This window comes from Cyclopterus lumpus, chromosome 2 (genome assembly GCF_009769545.1).
Source record: "Cyclopterus lumpus isolate fCycLum1 chromosome 2, fCycLum1.pri, whole genome shotgun sequence".
Classification (NCBI taxonomy): domain Eukaryota; kingdom Metazoa; phylum Chordata; class Actinopteri; order Perciformes; family Cyclopteridae; genus Cyclopterus; species Cyclopterus lumpus.
In genome coordinates, this window is record NC_046967.1 from 6182728 (window position 1) to 6207835 (window position 25108).

The 25108-nt window shown below is 43.3% G+C and overlaps 1 protein-coding gene across 1 annotated transcript in view; it reads left to right on the forward strand.

Annotated features, from left to right (window-relative positions):
• Positions 1–8328: 8328 nt before the first annotated feature.
• xirp2a (xin actin binding repeat containing 2a) overlaps positions 8329–25108 on the forward strand; it is a 43205-nt gene continuing 26425 nt past the window's right edge. Inside the window, exons 1-2 of the mRNA XM_034547566.1 lie at positions 8329–8545; positions 24339–24425. Of these exons, the coding sequence (XP_034403457.1) occupies positions 8333–8545; positions 24339–24425 (300 nt within the window). The 5' untranslated portion in view covers positions 8329–8332. The remainder of the gene's footprint in view (positions 8546–24338; positions 24426–25108) is intronic.

A 25108-nucleotide genomic window follows, 5' to 3' on the forward strand; every position in this document is an offset into this window, starting at 1 on the left:
TACACACGGACCCAAGCTGTTGCCTAGCAATGCAGTTCTGTTGAAATGGTCTGATGACACAAAACTTGTTATAGTTAAATTATTATTTTATTATTTACACGTCGCACAGCCTTCATAAATCGGGGATTGAAAAGAGTAACACAGAAAACCAGGGGGGGGGGTGCAGAAAGAGGAGACAGCTGTCCTCGCACTCATGAATATTGCAAAGTGCATCACAGGGAGAAGTGTCGCAGTTTAATATAATAAGAATTCTCACATTACGGGTTCACATTAGCATTATTGTACCAAAAGAAAACGGTCCTGTTTACCTTAAAGGAGCAACATGAGGGATTCAGAGCATTAATAGTGCAGCAAACTACTATTTAAAGATACAGTGGAGTATAAAGTCTCCCTGAGAAGAGAAGGAAGCCTTTGCTTTAATTAAACTCAGTTTTAATGCCCCAGCCGGTGAGCAAGTGACTCAAATCTAACACATCCCCGACGTTGCATGCTGCTGGGTCCGGCTGAATGCTATATGCTATATTGTTTATACACGTCAGCGTTGGTGCTGCTTTTTTTTCTGCCCTTAATTCTATAGGAAGTATCAGGTTAATTAAACGTGCCTAATATTGCTTGTTGCACCCGACTTATCTTATAATTGATAATCAGCTGTACACACATGCTGCCAAGTGATATCTATGGATGATAATACGCTCATTCGCCGCCAAAATACTGTATGTTCTTTAATTTAATAGCTCCTTCGTATGACATCTTCAAACACTTTGGTGCTACTGGAATACCACGCGTATTGTTTTGTGACTCCGGGGTCAATTAATGTAATTTACCATGGTGTCAACAACCAGCGGGGGGCGGGGCTCCCGGTCAGCGACACCCTCCTTTCACTGTAAGTCATGAGCCATCATTAATTCCCAGCCCCTGTCCAGTTCTGCAGCCTGGTGGGGTGTAATTGTTTCCCCAGGGAGCCAGATAAATGGCTCAGGCGTCTAGCTGCTCCGTGACCCACGGACCCATCTGTGTGTGTGTGTGTGTGTGTGTGTGTGTGTGTGTGTGTGTGTGTGTGAGTGAGGGAGAGGGAGACAAAGGGATGGGTCGAGGGAGTTTCTTTTCCTATGGGGAACAAATACAGTTTGTATATAATCTATCTGCTGTAGGTATTTCCATTTGGACAAAAACAGCCCTTTGTTTACAGCTGGCACACCATTTTTGAAATTATGTATATGGGTCTCAACATAACAAAAATGGAGGTTTCTCTGATGCCTCCCAAGAAGAATGATGGCAGCGAGAGATACAGGTATCTGCCGACACCTTTTCTTCTCGGGAGTCGTAAATGTCGCTTCATTTGAAATGAAAAATCCAAGTACATGAAACCTTTTGACTCCAACACTGCATGTGAAAGCAGACAAGACACCGCTTTACAAATGAGGATGTTTGTGGGATTAAATGCAACATTTATTAGCTCGGTGTTGTGGTGCAGTTTGTTTCGGGGGATTTATTTCGACACGCAGTGAAAAAGGCCCTTTAGAGAGACGGTCATTAAAACAAGTCTGTCCTGAGAGGGGCTCCCATCAGGAGGTGCATACACCTGTCTGGGTGGCGTAAAAACCCCTCGGTGGGCTTTTCTATCGCAGTAGCTCCTCAATTACAGCAACTGCATCCAGCTGGGTCCATTGGACCTGGAGGTGTCTGATGCCTGGTGAGCCGGCCTCCCGCGTTGGCCCTGCTGATGTGCCCGGCCCCCCCTCCTCTCTACCTCCTTCTGTTTCATGGATTGGAGTTCCATTCATACATTGTCATATTCATGTAATGTGTTTATGTAACTTTGTAAATGATGTTCCTTCTGTACACATGACATCAATTGCATCTGTCCATCCGGGGAGAGGGATCCTCCTCTGTTGCTCTCCTGAAGGTTTCTTCCCTTTTTTCCCTGTGAAAGGTAATTTTTGGGGAGTTTTTTCTGATTCGATGTGGGGTCCTGGGACAGGGATGTCGTATGTGTACAGATTGTAAAGCCCTCTGAGGCAAATTTTAAATTTGTGATATTGAGCAATACAAAATAAACTGAATTGAATTGAATTGAAAAGCTGGTGCTGCAGGTGTAAAACAGATGCTCCTTAAATATGGAAAGATAGATGAATAGAACCGCGGCCCCTAGGTTGGATAAACGGGGCCGACTCTTAGCTTCTAATTTAATTTCTAATGGTTTGTTCCAAGAATGATGACCTCCAGTGCTGCTGTCAGTCAGAAATGTCTTCATAACTTAAATATGTTCATTCTCAAGCCAGATGTAATGGAACATCTGAAGCAAGATATTTCTACTTATGCCTTTAACAAAATCTGATGAGCCTAATTTCTTTAACTGAGAGATTGACGTCACCCTTCCTTTAATAATTCTACGGTGTTTCCAGGAAGCGGACACCAGATGGCAGACTTGGCATTGACAGCAGACGACAGGCATTCGAGGTGGAAAAAGAAGCAGGGGAACCGGAGGGCCCTTCCAAGAGCTGAGTGAACACTCACTTCAACATTACCTTGTAATAGCATTATTTATTAATTGTGGTTATTGACAAAATATTACCTTTACTGTGCACAATGTATGTGGAATTAGGTGATTAAGACCTATAATGGAAGAATAAGTTACATCTATGTTTTTCTGTTTTGCTTGAGACTAACGAAGGCCCATACAGAGATCTCTCAAAGGCGCCCCAATACTGGACTTTCTTGTAAAAGTGAAAGGTATTTCCTCTATAAAACCAGGGTAAATGAGATCTTTCAAGCGTGTCAACCCACTGAAAGACCCATGCAACCCTCTAATTTCTCACACAGGAGCTCCATCTTTGACCGTGTTTTATCGCCCCATTTAAACCGGGGTATACTGCCTCGGCCGGCTGTAATGTTGAGACATTTCTTCCTCCTCAGAAGAGAGAGGAGGTGCTGCGAACCGGTCAGGAGAGCAGATGGCGTCCCCGTCTGTTTAAAGAACCCCGCAGGCGAAGCCCCAAGTCAAACAAGCCAATGCCGCGGCCCAGGATGATCTCACAGCTTCCACTCTTGCCTCCCATCCCGAGGGCATCAAGATTTAGTTCCGAACCGGTGCACGGTGCACTGTAACCTACTCTCTGCTTTTCCTGGAATTAACTGATTTGTTATTTTGATCTTTCTCACAGAAGGGAGAAGGGCATTAAGTGGTTGTTACTTAGCATAAGATGAGCTCACACGGCGACCACTAGGGGATTCGCTCCAGCTTTGAACAAAGACGTAACATTTTATTTGCATGTCACCTTAAAAGACACCGTTGTGTTAACTTGAAGGCGAGGTGGGAAGTAAAACGCCAGTAACTGGAGTCGTGTCGCTGTCATCTGATCTCCACTGACTGATGTGTACCAGTGGGTCTAGAAAGGGAGCAGGAAGTATCATAATGGGTGTAGTGGGAAGCACACTATAGTGAATTCCTGTGGGAGTGAAACTAATTATCTCTGGAGGAGGACACAAGTTGATTTAGTCCTGAAATGCAGTGAAGTTTGACTTCCAGAGTATGTGGGTAATATTCTGTAGTTGTAGAACAACGATTAATCCGCATATATATATATATATATATATATATATATATATATATATATATATATATATATATATATTTGATTGCTTTTCAGACATGGCCTAATCAATCAGTTTATTAGCCTGTCAGCTCCATTCCTGATAGCAATGAGGGTGCCACAGGGCTCTTTTCTTGGTTTACATGACGACTGCAACTAATGTTCATCTTCATTATCAATAATCTGCCGATTATTTTCTTAATTAATAATTAATTGATTGGTAAATTAAAAAAATATTGAAAACATTTATTTTACAATTTCCAAAAGCCCAATTTCACATATTCAAGTTGCCTATTTTTCTAAGAAAAAATGGCAAAATATAGGACATAAACCTGGGTCCTCATGAAAATCATAAACACTAAACACTGCTTGAAAAACTGCATTTGGTGATACATTTGACTTTCCATGGTGTAATGACCTTTTCTTATTCCTCTGGATAACTGGGGTCAGAGTTCAACAATCAATGACACCATTCTGGAACCTTTTGCTTCAGTTGGAGTCACGAGTCTACAGGGTTTAATCCCTTGAGCCCTGGTTGGACTCCCTCCGCTGCATAAAAATCATACCGGGAGGGTAGAGATATTAATTCAACCATCTACACATTCCTCTGAGAGTTGTTGAAAGGCATTCTGGTAAATGACGGAAATTAGTGTGTGAGGTTGAAGAGGAGAGGAAGTGGGCTGGGGATAAATGATTACGCCAATAAAGCAAATTGCAGCACCTCATAATAAACCTTGTGTCTGTGGAGAGATATTCAATTTAAGATGAGATAATAACGAGACATTTTACTGATCCCCGCTGAAAAAAAAGGTCACTGAAGCATTATGGTAAACAGGGTAAAGACAAAGACAAATAGAGTATAAAAACCCAACAAAGAAAATTATTAACCATTAAAATACTGAACTATGAGACTATAAAATACTTGTTAACAATCACGGGGCGATGTCATTCATTCAGTCAAAGTGTGACTCTGTAGGTTTGCTGAACAGTGGCCGCTGTGGCCCGAAGTAGCAATAGCTAGGGGTTAACACAGGTGTTACTTAATACCTACAACTATGGCCCTGTTCCATTTAGGTGGGCCAGGGCCTGCTGTGTGCACGCTGGCTCACTGGAATGGCTGTGACACACTAAATAGAACGGGGCCTCACTTAATTAATTCCACCTGTGTTTGCCCTGCTATGACATGTTAAAATGGCTGCCGTGATAACATCCTGCTGCTGCACACAGGTGTGATTTCTTCCTGTTTTGCCTCTGTGCTAGAACCACAGAGGAATTTATCTGTGATATGTTCATACTGTAGAGTAGCACTGCTACAGAAGATTCAAAAAGTCATAACTCAGGGCACAACAACTATCCAACGTTAGCTAACGTGAGCTGAATTCACACGTTTCACATTATGGCGAACGTGTTAGCCGTTTCCGATTCACACATCCAGCGGACGTGGAGCAACATTAGCTTTAACTTGGAGTCCTGCTTTGGTACTGTGCAGGTAGCAACACACTGGGTTTAGAGCATTTTGGTTTACAACAGCTGAAACAGGTTTTATGAGAGGTTAGAGAGTATAAAGCCATACAATGTAAATTTAAATTAGCTGAAAGATGCTCAAAACTCTCTGTAGTGCTGAGAAGACATGAGCAAGTGTATATACAAATACATTGATTAGTGTAGTTTCTATGAAAGTAATGGTTTGTTATACTTCTTGAAAAGCATAATGATGGTTTCCAAAAGCCTGAATGTCATTTTTGGCAGAATTTTTGGAATGTGAGAGTATGGCATTCCCTTTTAATATCAACAAACCAACAATAATGAATAATGTGTGCTGGATTTTCCTGGCTGGGGTCTTAAACTGTTTTTCTATATCAGGACTGTGAGATTATTATATTTCCAGACTTTTTCTTGGGAACCACAAGGACCTTTTGGCTAGTATACGATGTTGAACGATTTTAAGTGGATGTATTTAGTGACAGCCTCTTTGACTGGTTCACTGGAGCATTTGACATCTGTGTGCACTTCTCTCTGACAGTGTAGACAAAATAAAGTGAGAATAGTTACTTCCATCTTATCTTCATCCAAGGGATTATATTTCAGTCTGTCCTCTAAATAAAGTTGTCTGGAGTCCTTGGCAAGGAATTCAACATGGGAGCCAACACAGAACCTGCAATATGTTTTATTTAATAGAAGCTGACAGTGTTTTTACCCCCGTGGATCTTCACCAGATAGTCACTCCAAAGCCCCTTTCGGGCAGAAATATTGTCTTGTTGTATTAAAGGAAAGCTGCTCTGGAGCTGTGTGTTAGGGGGCATTATGTTTGTTCTCACACTGAATTCCACTCAGCCTCGCACTAAGCAACGAATCCAGGTACAAGCCTGAAACAGTCAGGCAGTGTTGGCATCCTGTTTCTCTCAAAATGTACGTCTTTTTTTTTTTTTAATCACTGAAATCAAATAATAGTGGAAAAAATAAGAAATTATCAATGGAATAATCAGATATGCACTTTTTATTTGTCCTTGTGTATACGGATAAGTGCTGTAAACTGAGTGGCCTCATTGGACACTAGATCCAGCTGAAAGTGACACACATACCTTTGGTCCTCTCTAAATAATGTATCTGCCTCTGGTATAATTGGAGTGATACTGTGTCCTCCAAAGTACTATCAGATGCATATATCATGACCGTTCATTCATTAGGATTGGATTATCTGGATTGCCTCTCAATTCTTTTCAGTATTTCCCTCAGTATTGATGTTTCTATTGTGGCTCTGACTGACTGTTTCAGGCTTTTAACTCTGCTTGTCTTTGTCTCCAGACGATGCTGTAGCTCCGCTGTCAGCCCCTCTTGTTCCCCTCTCCATCACTTGACCCCTGCTCTCTCTTTTCTCAGCTCACCTGAATATAACAGGGGAGGGGAGGGACATTTGTTCTGCAGCTATCAAATCCCTATTTTCTTCGATATAGTAAGAATCACACTTTAAACATGACAGGATGAGAGTAGGTGGAATGTGATTCACAGAGGAAGCCGAGTTAACCTGTTAATATCCATTTTTCTTGCCAGTCTAGAGGGCAGGATAACACTCCCTATAGGAAGCGTCGGTGTGGTGAAAAATTAACCATGTATCCACCATCATGGATGCAGGGCAGGCCAGTGGGGTTAGTTGTTATGGGCCTTCCTTGATTTGTTCAGGAATAATGAGCTTTCCTATACCCGCCCTAGACCGACCGGGTGTTAAAGGGAGGATGGGGGGAGCTGTTAATCTGTTTCCTGAAAGCCCGCAGATGTTCATTTATGACCAGTTGGTCAAAAGGAAAAGCAGATTTCATTATTGTCAGCTTTTAATCCTTGTGTTTTGTTGATGCTGGCTTTGCTTTTTCACTTTTAGCGTCCCACGTCCAAGTGTAAAAAAAAGATGATTGCAAATATCAACCATTTATTTTCTTTGGGATGCTTCTTCCTTTTCTTTTGACCTTATTAAAACCCAATATGTAGAAAGGGCTTAAAGTGGTAATCCGCCCATTTGCCCCAAACGGGGCTTACACATTCATTGAACGTGACAAAATACAGAAATTACCATAAAACACCATTATTACACCAACTGTGAAATATTTCATTTTTTACATGTAATGTTAGGCCAAATTACTTTAACACTCTGATCTCTGACTCCTTAATAACACTAATTTAAATGTAATTACATTACTTAACCAATTAACATTTACACTTAATATGTTGCATTACTTTTGTTACTCGCTCCGTTAAAAAGGTGCTTTTAAACCACTCCAAAGCCTCAACGCCCACAAGTCACTTCTTCTGTCAGAAAATGAGACATGGTGGTTTTCACAAGCAGGGTGCCGAATTAACGGCTAACGTAACGTTAGATTAGGAGTCGCATCCTCGCACAGGCGATATTCTAACCTTAAAAATCATAGAAGTGGTGTTCATTTGTGAGGATTTGCTGATCAAAACAAGTATCATTAACTTTTGTAAAAACTCTATGCAAAAGGGGAAAATAAAGCTAACCGAGCTAACAGGCTTGCTAACCGTCAGTTCAGGTTTGTCTTATTACAACCACTTTATATCCTGTTTGATTGTTTAATGTATAATGATGCATCATTTTTTTTATTTCCTTAGTGAACATGTACTTGCGTAAAATCGTAAATCTGTAAATCCTTCAATAAATATGGTGGAATAAAAAGTACAATATTTATTATTTGTAAGGAGAAGTATGAAATAGCATACAATGAAATACAGTCTTCGAGCTGTTAAGGAGGACCGAGGCTCTGCAGGAAACAAAGCATGAAGCTTAACCTTACAGAATCAGTAAAACTTCTCCCTCCTCTCTCCTTATTTTTTCCTCTGGCAGCCACCTCCTTTCCTTTTCCTTCACTCCTTTTGGCATGCCCTTACAACTCGTATCTCAATTAGCTTTTTCCGAGCTCACATGTGAGTTTACATAGGCTTCTGTGTATGCATGAGTAATTACAGGGCAGTGAACTTTTCTCCTTTTCTCCTCCTCTTTCCTCCAGCCACTCAGCGTGCCGGCACAACCCAGAGAGCCTCCAGAGCAGCAGCTCCTGCATCTCCATCTCCATTCGTCACCCTCTCATAACTCCCTCTGTCTCTCCCTCGCTTCCTCACCCCCTTTCCGAATCACCTCGCACAATAGACTTCCTTTCCGAGCACCAGCCTGAAGGGGAAAAGGCGGGGAGGGTGGGTGAGGAGGGGGTATATACGGTTTCTCTACAACAATGGAAATTCAATCAGGAAATGGAGAAGAGGTAGCAAGAGCAGTGTCAGCGACCTCGGGCTTCGTTTCCTGTAGTGCCTCCGGGCCGCAGGTAGAGACACCGGACGATCCAGTGCTCAGAGAGGACCTGCAGGCTGCTAAGAACATTGAGAGGTTTGACATCCCACTTGATAACCTGAAGAGGATGTTTGAGAAGCCTGCTGCGGCGAACACCGTAAGTTAACTGGCACTGTGCGTTTGACTTTTTAGGCATGAACTGTACTTTTCTCGTGCCGTGAAATTCAACTTTTCTCCAGGTAGATTGAGCGTTCGGTTACTGCCGGATTAATGGATGGGTTTGATGCAACATTTATTAAAAGATTTTGCACCCTTCAAAGGAACTTGAACATAAGTTGTGGTGAGACGACCGTGAAGTCATGCCTCAGGCAAAACAGATCCAGTTTCTGAGTGCTGGAACTGAACACTACATAGATTTCAAAGCTGTGGTTCTCTTTGTTATGTAATGACTCCAGGGAGTCCAGGGCTATATTGGTTGGCCCTACTGTTGACTTATTTTTGGATATAATTGGAATTGAAACAAGATGTTGCTTATCGCTGATACGATTCACTCGCTGGAGATTTTTCTTTTTTTTTGTCATTTCGTTGACTGGTAAAAGAAACGCTGACAGCACACGTCTCTTTGCCAGAGAGGAGGGCAGTCTTCTCTCTCCAGCTTAGTTTTTCCATCTCAGCTGGCTTCTTGGAGAGGAAAATCTAAGTCTGTTGGAAGAGAAGCGGGTCATTATGAGAAAACCTCCCATTTACAAAATGTCTGGCGAATGGAAGAAAAAGGCCCAGATGACCTACTTTATGCTCCTAATGTGGTTGGACATCGAATCTAACCCCTCGAAAAGTTCCAAGCTCAGTGGGGGTGCATAGAAGCCTCTCGCTTGATAGTATCCAAACTCTTAAAACAAAATCCGCAAGAGCCAATGCATTATGGGGATTGTGGTTGTGTGTGCCAATGCCCACTGGTGGCACAGATACACACCGGCTACATCTGTGCAGTGCCACTGGCCTGCTGATATTTGACACCCTGTTATTTCAGACCTATTTTTGGGGGGCTTTATGGTTAAGCAGGACTTTAAAAATAGCCCTGTAATTGGCATGTCGGCTGCTACAGGAAGCAGAGCGAAGCTTCTCGGCCAGGCCAGAGACCACGTATCGGGGAAACGTGGTTCTGCTGGAATCAAATCACATCTGGCTGCTGAGGAACATTTCACAGATTGCTGTTCTTAATGATCCACATCACTAAAGTCTTTCGAGGCTTTCCTTTTGTGCTTCTGTCCAGCCATCGGTGTGTTTTGTCTGCTGTGGTATGAGCTGTAACAGTCCCGAGATAAGATGTCCACTTTGGTTTTATTATGGCTGTTTCACATTCCAGTACCCTGTTGACCATTAGGTACAAACCCTTCTGATAATTGTCTTAGCCTTTTGATAAACACAATGTCACTGAGCCTTTAGTGAGATTCAGTGTTATCAGTCTTTTTTTGTTTAAAGCAGCAATATACAACGTTCAGAGCATTAATATAGCAGCAAACAGCTATTATCTATGTAAAGATATAGTGGAGTAATGTTGACCTGAGCTGAGAATTCCGTCTCTCTCCCTGTGTGTTGTTATCAGAGCGTCTCCGTGCTTTGTTGACATAGCAGGGTTAGGTGCACGTGCTTTTAGTGCATGTGAAGGTGCCGCCGCTCTACACCGCTCTCATATGGGTGGTTACAGCTGATCACGGCGTCTTAACCAACGGCATCGCCGTGGAAGCGAATTGTCACGCGGGACACAAATGGCGGCCTACTGGGTGAAATTCCCGTGTTTGTCGACGTGTCAGTCCATCCACATACATACGGTATATTTGGAAACAACTTGGGAGAGAATATATCATTGTTCTGTTTACACCTTGTTTCTGCTGCCCCCTTGTGGCCAAGAAGTCAACTATTGTACCTTTAAGTCAGAGGTTGGCAACCTTTCCTATCCAGAGAGCCATTTTGCCCGATTTTCCACCAAATAAAATGTGTCTGGAGCCGCAAAAGCTATTTGATATCAAAGCTTATAACGTTTTATACATAGTCATATTATATATACAAAAAAACTATAGTTTGTTATTCCATTATCCAAACCGCTTGTCCTATTTAGAGTTGCTGGAGCCGATTCCAGCTGACATTGGGGTTCACCCTGGACAAGTCGCCAGTCTATCGCAGGACACATATAGAAACAGACAACCATTCATGCTCATATTCACACCTACAATTAGAGGTCCAATTAACCTGAGCTGCGTGTCTTTGGACTGTGGGAGGAAACCGGAGAACCTGGAGGGAACCCACAGGGAGAACATGCAAACTCCACACAGAAGGACCGCCCAGACCGGGATCCGAACCCAGGCCCCTCTTGCTGTGAGGCCACAGTGCTAGCCACTAAACCACCGTGCAACCTCGTAGTTTCTTGTATTTATGAAATTATAGAACAAGAATAAAGACAATTCTTAACATCGTATTGCTATTTTACCTCTTATAACAATATCAAACTCTTATGAAGAGGAGAAAAAAAATATACACTGTCATGTGTCGGCCTACATTGAGGTCAATTATACGCACAACTATGCAGGTCTTGTTCTCTCCCTATATTTGTTGGCTCGTGGGGTAGAGTGGTCAGCCTGTAACCACAAGGCAGCAGGTTCGATACCCGTCCTCCACACAGTTTGCATGTCAAAGTGTCCTTTAGCGAGACCCTGAACCACCAGTTGCTCCCCGGGCACTCCAAGATAATAGTGTGTTCCCTTTGAAAGATTGTCACCCGGGCAACAACAAAATAAATAATACGAATATTTAATTTTTTTGTCAAAGCCTCAGGGAGTCGCAACAAAGGGAAAGTAACCAGATACTTATATCAATACTGTGTATTTGCTAAAACAGTTTCGATCTGTTGTCAAGTTATTCTGTTTTAATCCCTCTTTTTATAATTAGGACAGTATGAGAGTTAGTCTTGTTGTCCCAGCATGACTTCTGTTAATATCATTCTTTCAGGAAACTGATTCATTGTGGAATAAACCACTTTATAACAGCTGGTCAACTTCCATCTGACTCACAACTTACAATCGTTTTCTTCGACTTACAACTTGCCTCCTCTCTTTTACCCAAGGCAGAGAACATCATTTATTTAATTTCTTTTTTTTAAAACAACAAACTGTCCAGCTGGTCCAAATGTCAGCATGTCACATGCCCATGTTGTATCTTGGCATTGCCTCATGAGTGCTTGTATGTTCCTGTAAGAGCCTGTGGTCAGTGTTAATGGAGTGTACGGGCAGTGTTCCCAGATTCCCAGATGAGATCTCTGCAGCTGGCTGGTTACAACACACGACCTTGTCTCTAACTCATCTGTAAGGCTGAGCTTAATATTTCATGATGCACTGTATTTTTCTCCCCGTGCCCCATTTGGTTTATTTAAACGCTGCGATGTCATTGGACGGCCAGCCATAACAATGACTGATAGATTCCCAGGTGGCCGCTCAGCTCTACAGTCCGAGCGCAGATGCGTCGTGATGCAATGCTTTATCTCGAGTGCAAAGTGCGTGTTTTTGTCCATCTTTTAGCGGGGGCCCGATTCTCGAGGGACCCTGGCTTGTGTTTACAACATCTGTCTGACCTTCTGGTCACGACCGTGCCCACGGGAGAGGGAGGGGGGGTATGCACACACACGGTGATGCACATGCATGAGACAGACGAGGTGCAACAGTGTTATATCATAACATGCATAGAGGGGGGGGGGGGGCAGAGTTCTCAGAAGGATAAACACATGCATGCACAAACATAGGCCACGCTTTAAGAATGTTGCTCTTTAGACAGCTTTGTTATTCTGCAGCAGCTCATTAAAATGTCACGACATGCATTATTAGTTATGTAACAAATGTTGCTAATGTCCATGACCTAACACACGCCGTGGTCGGCCAGTGGGTGGCAGTGTAGCACCTGTGAGCCCGACAGTGTTAAACACAGCCTCTTTAAACCAAAGAAGGAGGATCAATGCTGGTCTCCTCATCAGGTCTTTATCGGACTGAGACAATGACTCATCACCTGGTGTTAATTGGAGTTCATATCTGACGCCTGAAGGTGTCTCAAACCGGCTCTTCTCTTTTGTCCGAGGCAGTCAGATTATCAAGGTTTTGGCGGAATATCTAATTCTGACGTGTTTGGTAATTTAAAATAATGTCACACTTTGCGGTAAAGCCGGTCATACCTTGCGAACAGGATAACATGGTTCAGTAGGGAAAGAGGGGAACTTATTTGGGTGGAGCCCTCATGTGCTCTCTAACTCCGAGTGAGGCGTCGGCATAAATTCAGACAGTGGCATTAGAGGTCTGCAATGTCGCCTGGTTTATTTTCACAACTCGTAACGTCACTGTCACTAACTCACTAACTCCCCCTCAAGTCTGTTCATGTGTTTGGCTCAATGGACTGAAAAGAAACTCTCTCTGTAACCATATTTTCTCTAAAGAGCATTTCATAAAACGCTCTCGCGCCCCCTTTTTTTATTCAATTTGAAAGACACCAAGTAAAGCAATGGCTTCGGCCTTTTATGTGCTTTGCTTTTATGGCTTTTTTTTTTAAAGTCACCTTCCTTCAGCTTTTTGAGCAGAAAGATTGAATTTTGTCACGTTGCCATGTGGAAATATCTCACTTAGAAATGTGTGCTAGACGGCCTTGTGGTTAGGAACCGTATCCAAAATACCAGAAAACAACCAACCAATAAGTCAATATTCATCACCGTCCCTAAACGCACTTCATTAAATGTTAAGTAAACTAAAAGCTATATGTGGCAGGGAGAAATTGATCCAGACTTGATGAGGACACCGGCGTCCTCATCAAGTCCATTGAGCTCGTAAAAATTCCATTAACTTTTCCCCGGCTTCTCTTTCGTCTCACTTTCACAGATTCAAATCTTTTAATGGAGCTGGCAGCGGAAACGGGTGACACATCGCTAGTCTGTTGTGTGACGAGGACTTGTTGCCCGCCGCCTCGGCTCCAACAATAGTTGTTATGTGGTCCGCCGGACACGGCTCTGAAACTCTCCGCTTCATTTGACTCACTCACTTTGTTTTTTACAAATTAAAACACATGCACAAAGTCTTCTCTGTATTGCTGTCAATACTACGCCGCCTCCCCCAGAGGAATTGTGGAAGCATGTGCATATTCATTCCTCCGTATGGTAATCCGTTCACATAGCCGGGTAATAAATGCATATCTGCGGGCCTTGTTCCATACAGATTGTTGTGAGACTCGGATTATCTTTTCTCTAACGTACTTTGACACCCACATGCCCCACAGGAGCATATGTGCTCAACAATTAGCCAAAGACCTCGAGGCGTGCTTTTTCCATCATTCATCGCGGCATCAACGCGAAGGCAGCGCCGCCGTCTCTGCCATTCATCGTTGTCATGCGAAATAAAAGGAAGAGGAAGCGCTCTTCAGAAAACGTTTCCAATGCAAATTTCTTTGGCTGCGTATCGAAAAAGCAAAGTTCAATCATTAAACCTTATGACCGGAGAAAAAAACAGCATGCAAACGCAGAACAACGAGTTACAGTTCACCTTCAGCGGACATCTTGACACATTGAATAGTCGTTCTCTCTGCAGTGTGGATACGTCTGTTAGCATGTTAGCATTGACGCTAGCACTGATGGATGGATGAAGCCAACAAAAGCTTCTGGGTCATTTTTGGAGGCTTTTGTAAATCGAACGGGATTAAAATGAAAAATGCAAAAGTGCAGAAGAAGTTTCATACGGTTTCAACGAATGTCATTGGTTTTGCAGCTATCATAAACCACTGGATGCAAGGTTATTAGGAGTCATCCCCTGGGGAACATGAGAGTGTGTACCAAGTTCAGTACAGCTTTATTTTAGAATTTTCTAATTTCCTAGGAAGCTTACTGTGTTTACTTGCAAGTAAATATTCATCAATGAATAATGTTTTATTGGAAACTTTATTTTGTGTGTAATTTTTAGCTGACAAACAATTTTAATGAATTGTAAGTAAAAATTGCACACGTCTATTTTTCTAATTAGTACCAAGTTACACAGTTCTTCCCAGAATAATCTCTGGGAATCAGAGCTGCAGCCAACAACCATTTTAATTGTGGCTTGATCTGTTGATAATAATTTTTTTTATCAATTAGTTGTTTGGTCTATGAAATGTCAGAAAAGGATGAAAAATGTCAATCAGTGTTTCCAAAAGGCCAAGATGCCGTCATCAAATATCTTGTTTTGTCCAAAATCCCAACAATATTCAGTTTACTGTCATAATGGAGGAAAGAAACCGTAAAATATTCACATTTAAGAAGTTGGAACTTTGACTTTTCTTTCTAAAATTACTCGCACCCATTAAACAATTATCAAAATAATTGCCGATTTAATTCAATAGGGGTCAACTAATCAAGTAATCGCTGCAGCTCTACTGGGAATCATGAAAAGATTTCAGACCCTCTGGACTAAAGCTCAGATTTCATGGCAATCCATCCGACAGTTTCCCCTAAAACCCAAATCTCAACCTTATGAGTCAGGGGAAGAGTCATGCTCTCGTAACGTAATTGCAAAACATTTGGTGGCCGTCCATCCAGAAGCTATTGAGAAACTTCAGTCTGGTGAAAAGTAGTACCAGTTGAACCGCCGTGCTCAGGTGACGTGAAGACCATCTGCATGCAGGAGCTTGTGTTACGCATTTGCACAGTTATAGTTCTAAATCCCTAGAATATCAACTAAGCATGACGTATGTCAGAGTCCATGGTTTCAGTGTATATTTGGAGAGGCTGAAAACAGAGCCGCCGGATCCCAAGCCACTTCAGAGTCGTTGTGTATTAATAGTGGTAGCCTGTGAATGTTGGCATCGCTCACTGAACATTAAGAGAGGCCGGGGCCTGATGAAAGAGACTGAAATGTGATTTACATTCAGTGAGCATAGGGCCACATTGTGAAAGAGAGCACTGGCAGAGTGGATGGGATGGCAAGAGAGAGCAAGGAAGATGAAGATGGATAAGGAGCGACAGAGGTTCAGGGGCAATCAGCCGGTGTGTTAAAGAGAGAGAATCAAAATGGAAAGCGGTCTCATATTTTAGCAGGTAAAGCAGGCCAGAGTCTGATTAACAAATTATATTCATGTTTCAGTAATGATAGGCTTCATCAGGCCCCACTTCACGGCTGCACAATCTCCGATAGTAACACTGCTTCCCTTTTCTCATTTCGCTCTTTTCCCACAACTTCCTTTCCCTGGAGGCGATCTTGTGTCTGTCAGATTTCAGGCCCAGTTAAGAGCACTGATAATCAGGCGAGAAAAGGCCCCTGAACTAGGGCGCTTCCACACCGCGTTATTCTGTGATCTTACAACCGTTTGAAAACCGGATAGCGAATACTTTGCTTAGCGTTGCCAGCTTTATCCTCCTTTTACTTGCCAAGAACACAGTTTGTAAATATTTTCTGAGGCGAGAAAGTGACCGTTTAGATTCCCAGCATGTGACCAGTTTCTCTAAATAAGGCCTAATTGGACATTTGTAGCGACGACGTTTGGAGCCGTGAGCTTACAGCGTCATTACTCTCACTGCCAGGAGGAATGGACGCACTTGCACTAAATGTTTTATCACGGGGTAATAAAAAATACTAATGAATTAAATCAAGAACCACCAATTTCACAATAGCTAGCTAGCTAGCGGGACATTGGTGCTAGCGAGCTAGCTAGAAGACCGGCAGCCAGGTTGGTTTATTTCAGCCTGTGGATCTAATATTTATGAATGCAGACCTTCAGCATAAGGTGAATATACACATCATTATTGAGCTCATAGATTTAGCTTGACATATCACCATGAATAGATGTTCTTACACAAGTATGTTAACGTGATAATAGACAGAAAGCTACAATTGCTATCCACGCCAGTAATCATATATTTGTAAACAAAAAAGAAAAGTATATATCTCTGATGTATGTGAAACACACGCCCTAATATCATGAGCTTGCATAAATCTAGCACACCTCCAGCATGCATTAATGGGCCGCTAATGTGCCTGTGAATTGGGAGTTTCTGCAGCCAGAAGCTTTTTCTGCAACTCTCTTGTTCTGGGTCAAATTTGTCATTAGCAAATTAATGGGCCCAGTTGGGGAAGCTAAATGGCTCTCCTCTCCTTTAAAAAGCCTCCGTCCTGGAGTGTCACTGAGCAGGACACTTTAACCCTGTAGAAAGGTGCGAAGCACTCAGACCTTGGCTGAAACTTTTGGAAGTTTGTCTTCAAATGAATGCTGCAGAAAATACTTTGTCTTTGTCGGTTGGTGAGTGAGTCAGACGGATACTGTTTAGGCCTTGTGACACCAGAGAGATGCACAACAACACTCTGTGAAATAATAATAATCCATTTAATTTATATAGTGCTTTTCAAGATACTCAAAGACACTTTACATTATACACCATAGACACAGCTACGGGGAGCAATGCAGGGTTAAGTGTCTTGCTCAAGGACACATTGACTAGGGCGGGGATTGAACTGCCAAGCCCTTGATTGAAAGACGGGCATGCTAACCACTGACCCATAGTCGCCCCGACTAACTGAGGCCCGGTGATGCAGGACGACCCAAACCTCCTCCACATGCGCGATATTTTTGTTTTCATCGTTTTTATTAAGATTGTTCTAATGTGTTAATTATGGGGGGGTTAGTTCTCTCAGCAGAATCGTTGTTGCTGCCGAGGGAAACTGTTTAACCATTTGCTATAAATGGTCAACTGAAATCCTTTTTATTAGAAAAGTATTTCCATGTTGCCATTACCCTCTCCTGGCTCAGGAGCAAAGTTGCCCCATAAGGAGTGCGAGTAGTGCTAAAAATAGGTTTTGTCATAACCTCCAACTGCTCCAGTGAAGCTGCTCAGAGGCCAGCAGCAAACAGCGATGGTTGTACTGGGCAGATAGGTGTAAACCTTCTGGGGATCTAACCGTCGAGTGTGTGAAGGTGAAGTCTGTCGTGGAGACACAGTTAAGTAGTTTGACTCCGGGAGGCTTTCGATGCCAGTTCTGTGAAGTTTGATATCATCTTTCCGATGGAATCGTTCAATAATAATAATCATTTGTGTATTCACTCACAAGGGGTGAACTTTGGTCAACTTTGGCGCCACACGTTTGCGTTGTTGGCCGCTGATCTTGGATCCGATTGTTAGTGGGGACGACATGACTCGGCCCCCGGGGTATAGGTGCAGAGGGCAGCGGTCTTTAGTGGGAAGATAGCTGGGTAACAAGGTATGAAGAGTCTCAAAATAAACAAATGGGACTAAAATGAAAGTCTTCTTGGGTTCGACGGCATCGTGTGACGGACCCGGAAATTGTAATTCCACTGCTTGGCCAATGTTTAAATCAGAAGCGGTTTATTTCTAACCACGTTTCGATTGCACAAACAAGGAACTTGGCTTGGTGACATGGTGAAAAGTTGAGGAAGTGTCCCGCTGCTACTGGAATATAGCGGGCAGGGTACAGATGGTGTCAACGTTGTCTACTTTCTGTGCATCAAGTATTTCTGTTAGATTTAGAATGCAGTCTTACTAATTCATTGTATTCCTTTATGACAGATTTACGCCAAACAGCATTTGAAATGAAAGTTTCTCATCCTAAAATAACATATAGTTCTCAAGTCACCAAGCTCTCCCTGTTACACTTGCTGGTAGGACTAGACCTAAACACAGCGCCTGTCACAAAACTAATTGTCCAGAGTGAAGATAGTCATTAAAAAAATATTTCACTCAAGAAGAATGACAAATAGAGGATAAACCGCCGCGCTGTTCATCAAGCAGACCCAGGGGAGGAGGGCTCCGACAGGACCGCAAGCCCAGCTGAGGGAGAACTGACGAAATGTTGCATCATATACCCACGGAAACACCAGGCAGCCTCGGTCACCAACACGGCAGGAGGGGAGAACACTAAAAAAGGGAGGCAACATATTTTTCCCTTTGCTCGATAGCCGTATGAAAATAGCCGTATGAAAAACTTTCTGACTCCTCTGTGGAGCTGCTTTTTCCTTTCAACAGTTCCAACAGCTCTCTGCTTACCCTCTTTTCACATTATCCTTGATGACGTTGGTTATCACCACATCTTTCAATAACGTGCGGCTGGTTCAGGTGCTTCAGGCAGCAGCCGTCTGAGGCGAAGAAAGAGGACCGGAGCACACCGCCTGCTTTTCAAACGTTTCAATGCTAACCATTCTTCCAGAAGGACAAGGACATCCTCGTAGTCAACTCGGTCTGTGTACAGAGGCATGCTGAACTGTAATCACGGCTTTGTCTTTGAATACAGATATTTAAAGGTCCAACACAGACCAAATCTCAAGGTCGTTTCAGAGCATATACAACGTGTGCTGCTGCAGATTCGGTGGCGTATTTTTAGCTCTGATAGCAGCGTGGCTCGAGGGATGGGGATGTTGGTCTGCCCGTTGGTTCGTCGGCCACTTTGGTCCAGACTGAAATATCTCTGCTGTTTTACAAGCACTCGCGGTCCCCAGAGGATACGCCCTACCGACTTTGGTTTTTCTCTAGCGCCACCAGCAGGGCAATGTTTTTACACATTGAGTGAAATATCCCAACATCTACTGAATGGATTACTGCAAAATGTGGTACCAACACCAATCACTCCCAGATGATGTATCCTAATGATGTTGGTAATCCCTGACTTTTCAAAGTTTTTAATTGTTTTTTGACCAAATGCATGCTGAGCTAACGCCATTCCCATTAGCCTCAGCTGTACTTTGTGTTGGATGCTAATTAGCACATGCTAACTAAACTAACATGATAAACATTGTACCTGCATTGTCGCTGTGAGCATGCTGACATTAGCCTGTTCCGCCTCCGGTGTTTTATTATCCCCGCTGTCACTCCTGGTTTGTCTGCTCGGTCTAGGTGCAAAGCTTTGGTTTCATCCGCTGCCACTCACTCCGAACACTTAAAGCAACTTCCACAACCATAGGTAATCCATCACAATAAACATGGAGCTTAAAGAGGCACTTTTAAATTGAATTATTATTTCATTATGCTTGAATGTCTCACCATCAATCACCTGACACTCAAATTAAGTCACAGAAATACTCCTTGTTCCCTTAATTAATATATTGTCACATCCATCTTTTGTGGTGGGATACTGCAACAGCTGACTTTAACCTTGGCTTCACACTGCACCGTTAAGATTAAAACTTCGATGTGAGTCCACGTATTTAAAAAGCCAATTATATTGCCAAACGTATCAAAATGATGTGGGTAAATGTGAGCTACATTTATATGAAAGTAAATGTGCTGAACTGTTGACGAAACCGATTCAACCTTTTCGTGCATATCAATCTCTTTTCTCACAACCTGACACTTACCTCACATAATGAACAAAAGCCCCTCACTCTGACATTCATTCTCTCATCGATTAATTTACACAGCATGAATGGTCGCGGCGTCTACAGCCGGCTGCAACCCCCACAAGCTTTTAGTGAGCTTTATTGATACAGATAAAGCAAGTGTATAGCAGGTAAGCAATAATACAACGTATGCATGTAAATATATATACAACAAGGTAAAATATGATCAAAGAAAATCTTTTCCACAATAAAACATGAAAAAAAAAACGTCTAGACTTTGTGAACACGAACAACACATTTTGTGCTGCTCGTCCCGTGGGAGTTCCAAAATGTCTGCTGAGGCCTTTTGGCCCAGTGCTCTGAACGATTGGAGCGGGTCAGGAGTGTCGAGAGGAACGAGTCCAAAGCAACTGGTGGCCTCGATCGGCCCAGCGATGTTGCAGAGTCCCGTGAGTCATGTTTGAGAGCAGCCACTTGTGTGGCGTGCCAGCAAACCCATAAGGCAGCGTTTCCAGCCAGAAGCACAGCGTCCAAGAGCTGAACTGTATATGTAAATACAGCGTCTGTGTCCACATGCTTGGATGCACTCGCGTGTGCAGCAAGGGATCCTTTGATTTAAGTCGCGGCAGCCAAACAGTGAGTCATGCGTTTCTTGGCCGGTCACTCTCCGTGCACCAGCTAGAGCTCTAGCGCTCCTCCGGGCATTAAATGGACTGAGGACATGGGGTGTGCTAATCGCTGAAGCCCTCCGAATGCATTTGTGAGGAAATTGGCGCGAGGTGGTTCAGAAACGGGGTGAGAGGAAAGAATGCAGAAAGAATCGGGATAACAAGCAAAAGAAAAAAGAAGGTGGAAAGACTGAGAATACAGATGGAGAAGGATGGGGGGGGGAGAAACGAGGTTGGGAAATACAAGTAAAGAGATGGAAAAGAAAAGGAAAGATCCAAAAATAAGATTTGTTCTGAGGAGTCGAGATGGGCTCTCCTCCAAAATGTCACACCTGATATCGAACCGGCGTACCTTATCGATTTGCACTGTTGGAGCTTATCCAGCAAAAGCACTCAAAGCCATTTCTGAGCTATTTGAGTCCAAAGTAGTCAGGTGCCAGCAGAGATGGGGAGCAGCTCTGAGACACCTTTTAAACCTGACGCAACCGAGGTGTCCTTGAACTGTACCTGACTGGAGACTCAGTGCCGTCTCACTTAAACAGCTTGTTCTATGTCGGCAGTCTTTTTTGGGAAACAATTAATTTGCTTAATTTGGCTGCCTGGCTCCTTCTCCTTCTGTGTAGAGATTAAACAAGCATGAGCTGTAGAGGTGCTGGGAGGCAGATTTTATTTTCCCCACGATATGACATCCGACTTTATCTAAAGGCAGATGTATTCATTGCGTTGTGAGCAGCTTTATGGTTTAAATCCTGTCTACTCCACACACCTGGCTAGGTGATAGGGGGGACGGGGGGCTTTACAGCACACAACATAAGCATACTAAGGAGCTTAGTTTCATCCTCGGTTCACCGAATGGTAAATGATCCCTCGGCGATCCATTGAAATGAAATATGTGATTCAGGAGTCAAGTCCAGGATTGACTCATATTTTCTCTAAAAGGTCTGCGACGAACTGAGTTACAGCCCCACGATCCAGGTTGAAAAAGTATCACATCACATAAGAAACTGTCACATCCTGACATTATCTCACATGGGGTTGAGGAAAAATATAACATTTGGACTCAGTTCCTGACTAATTGACTTATTAGGACGGACATTTTTTTCAGCCGGGCTGACACAGGTGAGGAGAGGGGGAGGACGGAGAGAGAGAACATTTGAGTAGAGGGAGAGAGGAGGACAGCTCTCCCCATAGCACGTCATTAAAGTACGACGAGACTCAGCGCAGCTTGTTAGAAGACGAAACAGCTGACTTAAAACAATCAGCGTAAAAATTGAAGTCCCCGCACGTATGACTTCAGCCCCCACTTTCCTGGACCGGTCGATGCTCTACAATGATGTCTCCCCCTAATAGGCACCAATGTGACGGCCTCACTTTTCTGTTACCATGGTTTCACCATCACAGGTCCGAAGGGCCTCTTTGTGGGCGTCTGTCACGAGCATCGATTTTATTAGCTGAGCTTCTTTTAATCGGATCCAGTGAATTTTTTTTAATGTTTAATATTTTTATTGTGGGATTATCTCAATTTAGACACATTTCACAAAGCGCTGTCCCTTATTAACTCTGTCAGTCTGTAAGAGATCCTCAGAGACCACCACTACCTCCCCCCTCCCCCCGTTCCTCTGTGGCAGGCTGTGCCAAAGAGGACATATGGCGGGGACTCAAAGCTCGATAGCAGTCGCTGACGGTTGCATGAGACATTGGGCCGTGACAATGCTGCTGTTCTTCCGGTTATTGTATTTCATAAAATGGATAACTGCAGTCCTCCGTTCCGTTTGGTGGAATCATATCAGAAAATACCTGTGAACTCAAAACCTGGTCTTTTGAGACACCGTACCAATTAATCGGAAAGGATTCACTTATCAGCTGCTGTTCTGTTCACAGATAGCAGCAAAAGCCAATCCTTACTTATCCATGATATTAATTGACTGTATTTCTCAGAAACAATTTTGAATTAATGTACACTGGCTGATGTTTCCTTAAAGTTTAAACCAAGGATTCTGATCTCGAAAGCTCTCTCTGTGCCCTTGACCAGCGTTATAATAAGGTTCATTGTTTCATGTCAGCAGAACAACTGCACGTTATCAAGCTCTCCTGGCTTTTGAAAATTGCCTCTGTATGGCATTTTTCTGGAAAAAGAAGAAACCCAACACATTATTTATGCCAGTAACATAATTAGCTTCCAACTTCATATTACTTTTGACTCGCTTCAATTCTTATGTCAGTCTTGCTTCAGTGCCAAGTGCAGCACTGGGATGGCAGATGGATGCCAGATAATAGGTATTTTGGTATATCTTGAGCTCATTATGCATTAAATACAGCAAATTACAATCTCTTTATTGATATGTAATAATCTCAGGTTGGGCACAACACTGATAAATGGGTTAAGGCTGCTTAGGGAGTTTTGGTCATCAAGTATTTTTTCACATTTTAAACTTACAGTTTCTACTGAATGAACACGGTGCCAACTCTGCAACTCTTCCATTTGCTCTGATGAAACTGAACCTATCTAATAATGTACAGAGAAAGTCTTTCCAACTGTGTTCCCACCCACACACTTCACATACTAGATGCATAATTTACTAGCGACATTGGCTTTAAGTGAGGTGTAAACAAGCCCATCAGACAACCAAAGAGAGATAAATGTTTCAATCCCTTTTAATGGCTTCCGTTCAGTGGCGTTCACATCTGTAACCAGCTGTAATGAACTCAAGCCACCACAAACGCGCACATTTCTCTCACACTTGCCCACCATCCACACCGCTCGTGCACTTAATCATCCCCAGAGCAAGTAAGACCCGGGCGGAGATAAAATGCTCCGTTTAATATCGGCATTAAAACACAGGACGCTGGGGAGCTGCGGTTGTTAGCAGGACAGTATGCTCACCGATTTGAGCTTCATTTGATGTGAATGCTACTTCAGAGAGGGAGAGAGAGAGAGAGAGAGAGAGACAGTGACTGTGACAGAACGGAAAAGATTATGCTTGCCTCGCTGTTTTGCCATAGAATGCTGTAGGAAAGTATGCAAATTACCGGGCATGTCTGTCGGGGATTTCACTAAATGGGATTTTTGAGGACAATGTTTTGTCCTTTTGGTGCATTTCTGAAATTATGGTTGACACCTTCCTCAGAGAGAGGGAGACAAAACTAGACAGGTACAAGTGTGTGTGTGTGTGTGTGTGTGTGTGTGTGTGTGTGTGTGTGTGCACGCGCACCAAGTGGTTATGCAGAGTTAATGCATGTTTGTTCACACTCCATGGTGATTGCAAGCCGCTGTCGGTGAAAAACGCTGCTGGGAATACAAATGAAAGACGCACCCGCACACAAACAGACATGCACGCACGCACGCATGCACACACACACACACACACACACACACACACACACACACAGACGCAGGTGTGTTTGTACCCCGCACGGATGATTTGCAAGTGAATCGGCGTGTTGCTCGGGCTGACAAAATGCTTCCCAGGGAACAACAAGCCTGTACGCACCAAGGACACAGCATTTACCACTGATGTACCTTTTATCAATAGAAACACCTTCAGTTACTGCTAGAGTGGCTCTATTAAAATGTAACCAAGTGCTGTTTGCACTAACTTTACAGTCAATGCCCACTGTTCACGTTGTGTTCAAGGTCGACCCTCTTTACACTCACACACTTGTGTGTGTGTGTGTGTGTGTGTGTGTGTGTGTGTGTGTGTGGGAGGGAGGGTGGGGGTGTTTCACGGGAACCCAGAGCTACAATATCTCCAATTGATGCTTGGCTGTATCATTTCTCATACTTTAGGTCTGTGTGGCAGCATGTGTGCGTGTGCACTTGTGTGTGTTGGTCACAGCCCAGCAGGTTTTGATGACCCCGTAGCTGCATCACCTCTCCATCGCCCTGTTGAGAACAGCACAGTTGTTTTCTCTGATCTCTCTCTGTCTCTCTCTCTCTCTCTTAACCAGGAAGTGACAGCTGTCCACGCCTCATCGTCCAAAAGAGTGACGTCCGGCAGTCTCACACAGGCCGACCCGTCTCCAGATCAGACCATGGCCGCTCTTTGTGAGTACCTCCTTGTTTGTCATTTTGGAATTTAAAAAGCTTTGTGTTATAGCATGTGGCGGAAGGGCCCACAGCTCTCTGATTGCATCACGGTTGCACTCGTCTGTCAAGCAAACAACCTCATGGTTAATGCAACGTGGTGTCGCATTTGTTCTGTGAGATAAACATTTGGCAGAAAGCCGCTTTTGAGAACTAGATTGTTCATTGTTAGATAAGGCTGCCTCCCTGGCAGCTTTTATAATGGGGAGCCGTGGGCTCGCGAGATACCGAGCTTCCATTACTGTGATAGCGACTCTGCGGTGGCTACCTCCAGTTTGTTTTCCACTGTAGTGCACACACAGATGAAGCTTACAGTGCAAGGTACAGTCCCTCTTGAAGTCCGAGAGGATCACAAACAAACGAAAGGGAACAAGCTCTAACACATGTTCAGCGTTACTTTTGTGGATAATTCCCAAAAATATGATAAAACTTTTCTTTTAAATGGGTCAAATATAATGCAGAACATGTAAATGTTCCCCTCTATGTCTGAATTAAAATTTAAAAAAGTCAGCAGCCATGCTAGCGGCTCTGTGAAGCTGTGTTTTAGCTTTGCTAATTGCTAGCTTTAGCGTTGCTAAATGGAATAACAATATGTGTGTGTGTTCTCTTTAAAGTTGCAGATATTTGGGTTATT